This window comes from Delphinapterus leucas, chromosome 13 (genome assembly GCF_059928025.1).
Source record: "Delphinapterus leucas isolate spDelLeu-1000000601 "Yukka" chromosome 13, BTC_Dleu_Yukka2, whole genome shotgun sequence".
NCBI classification, from domain to species: domain Eukaryota; kingdom Metazoa; phylum Chordata; class Mammalia; order Artiodactyla; family Monodontidae; genus Delphinapterus; species Delphinapterus leucas.
In genome coordinates this window covers 10,298,372-10,303,452 of record NC_143141.1, presented here as the reverse complement: position 1 = coordinate 10,303,452, position 5,081 = coordinate 10,298,372, and the positions used below count along the sequence as shown (strand labels likewise).

The 5,081-nt window shown below is 63.1% G+C and overlaps 1 protein-coding gene across 1 annotated transcript; it reads right to left on the bottom strand.

Annotated features, from left to right (window-relative positions):
* Positions 1 to 474: 474 nt before the first annotated feature.
* On the bottom strand, positions 475 to 4,711 carry ADRA2B (adrenoceptor alpha 2B). The gene has a single exon (XM_022599193.2). It carries the CDS (start codon positions 4,142 to 4,144, stop codon positions 2,804 to 2,806), a length of 1,341 nt encoding a protein of 446 aa, XP_022454901.1. The 5' UTR covers positions 4,145 to 4,711; the 3' UTR covers positions 475 to 2,803.
* Between the last annotated feature and the right edge of the window lie 370 nt (positions 4,712 to 5,081).

Sequence of the window (5,081 nt, the reverse complement as noted above, 5' to 3'; positions counted from 1 at the left end):
TTGAGAGTCCGCCTGCCGACGCAGGGGACGCGGGTTCGTGCGCCGGTCCGGGAAGATCCCACATGCCGCGGAGCGGCTGGGCCCGTGAGCCATGGCCGCTGATCCTGAGCGTCCGGAGCCTGTGCTCCCCAACGGGAGAGGCCACAACAGTGAGAGGCCCGCGTACCACAAAAAAAAAAAAAAAAAAAAAAAAAATTCCTCAGAGTGACCCTCCCTCACCCCTCCTCCCCTCCCCTCCCCCTCCCCTCCTCCCCCTCCCCCTCCCCTCCTCCCCCTTCCCCCTCCCCTCCTCCCCCTTCTCCCCTTCCCCCTCCCCTCCTCCCCCTCCCCTCCTCCCCCTCCCCTCCTCCCCCTCCCCCTCCTCCTCCCCCTCCCTCTCCCCCTCTCCTCCTCCCCCTCCCCCTCTCCTCCTTCCCTCCCCTCCCCCTCCCCTCTCCTCCTCCTCCCCCCTTCCCCTTCCCCATGTCCCCCCCATCCCATGTGGGTGGTGTCTGACAACCTCTGCTGGCCCCCAGCTGTTGTGCCTGCCCGCCCATCAGGGCTGGCTTCAGGCTGACTCTTGAACTGCCACAAATTCACCATCACAACATGTTTTGCCTGTGCTTTCTCCTGCCCAGGATACCTTCCCGTCTTCCCTCTTGGTACACTCCTGATCTTCCCCCAAGACCCTGCCCAAAGGCCATCTCCTCTGGGATGCCCTCCCTTCCTTCCCTTCCCGGGCAGCCAGTCTCAGGCTCCCCTGGCGACCCTCGCCCCCACTGACTTGTAATGATGGATAAGGGATGCTGAGTGGACAAAGCAGGCAGGCAGGTGTGTGGGTACCAGCCAGCCGCACCCAGAGGAGGAAAGGGCAACTGGCCCTGGGAGGGCGCCCATGCCCAGAGTCTACTACTCAAGTAGGTGAGGAATAGCTACTCCTGGCAGCCCTTGGACAATGAGGACACAGCTTGCTTATTACAAAATATCCCTTTATTGATAAAATAGCTCAGACTTAAAAAAAAAAAACCTGCATATCACAACAAGGGAGTCACAGGCAACGATAGCAGGGGTCGCATGGGGCACACATAAGACCAGTCAGCAGATGTCATAAGCCAGCCCCTCCCCCGGGCCCAGCCTCCCCAGCCCTGCCCGGAGGCAATGCACTGGCCTCACACTGAGACCAGGGAATGAACTGGACAGCCTCCCACCCCGGGAGGGACTCTCTTTGGTCCCTTCCATTCTCTCCACCCCAGAAAACTCCCTCAGCGTCCCTCCAAGTCTAGCCAGGCCCATCAGCGTGCCAGCAGTGTCTGTGCTGCTCAGCCCCGCCCCCAAGGCAGGATGCTCACCGGCTGAATGGTGAAGCCAGGTACTCGCATGGGGAAGACTGCAAAACATCCTCCACATTCCCTCAACTGTTCCAGGTGCCAGTTCTGGGGTGGGCGAGGGGACCAGGAGGGAGACGCCCATGGAGGCCCACCAGTGGGGTGGAGCAACGTGGCTGGGTCTGAGATGGACAGACGGTACCCACCCGGGGTGGAATCAGTTATGCATCAAAGGGATCTATTTGGGGCTTGGAGCCCTGCCCAGGAACTCCAGTGGGAGGCTCCCCTGGGAGTCCATGGGGCCCCTTCTCACCTGCTCTAGCCCCAGCACCCCACCACATGCTCTCATCTCAGACCATTCCCATGCGGTGGGTATTTTTAGCGATCCTGGGGAAACAATGTGCCTGCTTGATGACAAAAGACTTCTCCCCCATTGGGGGGGTCCAAGCCAATGAAAACCCTCTTGGTGTTGCAGGTGAAATGTCGAGAAGTTGTCATGCAGCGTAATAACTCCAACCTTTGCAGGCATAAGAACACATTCTCAAATAAATCCTTTAACTGAAGTCGTGGTTCTGTCTGCGACTCCCCACTTCCAGTTTGGGGTAGGAATTTACACCCCAGGCACAGAGCAAAAGTCTATAGAAAGACAGGCAGTGGTAAACCCAGAAAAGGGGGATTTTTATATCACCGAATAATCACATTTTCTGGTTCTCTAGTGCGTTCCCCCACGGAGCTCAAAACTTTCTGCGAAGCCTTTCATCTCCCTGCAGCAAGTAGGCGGCAAGCTATTGTTGCCCTGGGTTTTGCAGGTGGTGAAAGCTAGTGATCAGGGCTCTCCCGTGGAGGCAGAGGCCAGACCCCCAGACCACCCCGCAGGAGGCATCCACGCACCCACCAGCCTCGCAGAGGGGCGCCGGGTGAGGAAAATGATCCACAGTTCTGGAGTTACAACTCCAAAAGCAGGGGGAAGGAGAAGAAGGGCCCAAAGATGGTGCCAGCCCATAAGCCCCCACCCAGGGTCTAATGGGGACCACGGGCACACAGCACGGATGCCCATCATCGTTTCTGCCTCTTCCTCAGCCGCAGGCCCTCCTGGAAGAAGCGGAAGGCTGGCTTCCTGCTCTTTTCAAGGGGAAGATGAGAAAGATACAAAACGCCACAAGCAGGTGATCAACCAGAAGACACAGGGTCCTCAAGGTTTGCAGGGGTCTGGGGTTCTGCGAGGGAGCCTGGCCACGGCTACATTCAGGAAGGTCCAAGCCTCATCCATCTGCCTGTGCAGAGGCAGGGGGTGGAGAAGATGGCCCCCCACGGCCAAGCCAACAAGGGGAGGCTTCAAATAGACCCTGCCCCTCTGAGGGGGTTCCCGGGATGAGGCCTGCAGGACCAGGGAAGGGACCAGAAAGCCCTAGGGAGGTGGCCACATACAATGGGGCAAGAAGCAGGGTGGCCCTGGCACCACCTGGCACCAACCCCACATGGGCAGCGGGCAGGCGGGCTCACCAGGCCGTCTGGGTCCACTTGCGGCAAAGGATCCTTCGGAAGGCACGGCGAAAGTCCTGGTTGAAGATGGTGTAGATGACAGGGTTCAGCGAGCTGTTGCAGTAGCCAATCCAGAAGAAGAACTGGAAGAGGCCGTGGGGCACCTTGCAGTGTTGAGGGCAGATGGCACCCAGGCTGTAGCTGAAGAAGAAGGGGAACCAGCAGAGCACGAAGACGCCGATGACCACGGCCAGCACGAACGTGAACCGCTTCTCCCGGGTCAGCTGCGTCCGCCGCCGCCACCACTGGCCTCCCGCAGTGCCCTTGCCCCTGCCCAGGAGCACCTGGCCACGTAGGGTTGCCAGCAGCCGGGAACCCTGTGGTTGCTGCAGGGATGGGCTGCAAGCTGAGGCGGGAGACGCTGCCGAGGCCTTCGGCTCACACACCCCCTCCTCCTCTTCAGCCCCCTCCTCTTCTGGAGATGTCCCACAAACACCTTCCTTCTGACCCTGGCCTGAGCTGGGGCGGGCAGGCCAGCTGGATGGCAAGGCGGGGGTCCCAGGGTCTTCAGGGGTCTCCCCCTCGTCCTTCTCCCCAGTGGGCTGGGAGCATCCATTGGCCTCTCCAGCAGTAGCCAGTTGAGAGGCCAGAGTTGGCAATCTGGCTGAGGCTGAAACTTCCCCAGGGACAGGGTGGCGCTGCTTAGACCCACCCTCCCCAGGGCCCCCCTTGGCCCTGGGACCTCTGCAGTGGCTGCGCTTGGCGATCAGATAGATCCGCAGGTAGACAAGGATCATGATAAGGCAGGGTGCAAAGAAAGATCCAATGCTGGAGGCCAGGATGTACCAGGCCTCTTGGTTGAGCTTGCACTGAGGGCGCCCTCGGGGCTGGGGAGCCGGGTCGCCCTTGTAGATGAGGGGCGGCAGCGAGATGACAGCCGCGATGAGCCACACGGTGAGGATGATGCATTTGATGCGGCGCGGGGTGCGCTTGGAGTTGTACTCCAGCGCGCGGCTCACGGCCCAGTAGCGGTCCAGGCTGATGGCACACAGGTGTACGATGGAGGAGGTGCAGAAGAGCACGTCGAGCGCCAGGTACACCTCGCACCAGGTGCGCCAGAAATACCAGTAGCCCAGCAGCTCGTTGGCCAGGGAGAAAGGGATGATGAGCGTGGCCACCAGGATGTCGGCGGCGGCCAGCGACACTAGGAACAGGTTCTGCGGGGCTCGCAGCGAGCGGCTTGTCAGCACAGCCAAGATGACCAGCGCGTTGCCGAAGATGGTGAAGAGGATGAGGAAGGTGATGACCGCCGCGATGGCCGCAGTGGCCTGCACGGAGTAGGGCTCCTGGTGGTCCATGGCGGGGCCGGACGCGGCCAGAAGGGGCGCTGCTCGCCCAGCGCGTGCACAGCCGGCGACAGCGCCTTCCCACCCAGGTCGGCTAGACGAGGGTGTCGACCCCCCGGCTGAGCTGAAGGTGCTGGAGCCCCATGGCCAGGCCGAAAGGGGCCAAGAGGGCGGGGGACGCCCGGGGCCGGCCAACGCCCTCCTACATCCTCTTGCACCGGCGCCCGGGCTCCCTGCCGTCTGCCCCGGAGAAGTTTACCAAGATGTCCCACTGCCGTCCCCGCCCCGCCCGGAACGGAGGGAAAGTTGGGCGCCGCCGCTGGGAGGCTGCTGGACTCACCCTGGGGCGCGGGGCCCCGGCCGGCCGGGCAGGGGGCGCGCCGCCGGTTCTCGGAGGAGGCAAGGAGGGCGAGGCCCGCTCCGCTCCGCCGGCTCTTGCCCGGAGCCGCGTCTGCAGGCAGCCCGCCGCGGCAGTGGAGTGGGGAGGAGAGAGAGCGCGGCTGGAGTAGGGAGGAGACTGGAGGCGGGAGCAGGAGGAGGGAAGGGAGGCGGGGCGGGCGGTGAGACCCAGGGTGGGTGGGAGGTGCGCCTCGCTGAGGGGTGGGCGGACCGCAGCCTCCCGGCGCTCCCGGCCTCCGCCTTGGCACCCCTACTCCGTTTTCCTCCCGGCCTCCGCTCTGCGGCAGGTCAGAGGGGCCCGGCGTCTGGGGTCTTCGGGACCAAGGGAAGGATGCTGGCAGAAGTGGAAGGGTCGGTGCACGCGGGGAGCTGGGACGCGGCGCTGGCGGGTCCGCGGGCGCCGAGGCGGGACGTCTCTCCTGAGGACTGCGGGCTGGGACCGAGCCCCCGGGTCTAGGACAGTGGGCGCGAGCAGACCTCCCCTCCCACCACCCAAGAGCTCCAAGGAGAGGGTGGGTGGGTGTTTCGGGGCGCCGGAGCATAATAAACC

What these genes read in the sequence shown, in the direction of transcription:
- ADRA2B (XM_022599193.2), bottom strand. Translation starts at nt 4,144, where the DNA reads ATGGACCACCAGGAGCCCTACTCCGTGCAGGCCACTGCGGCCATCGCG.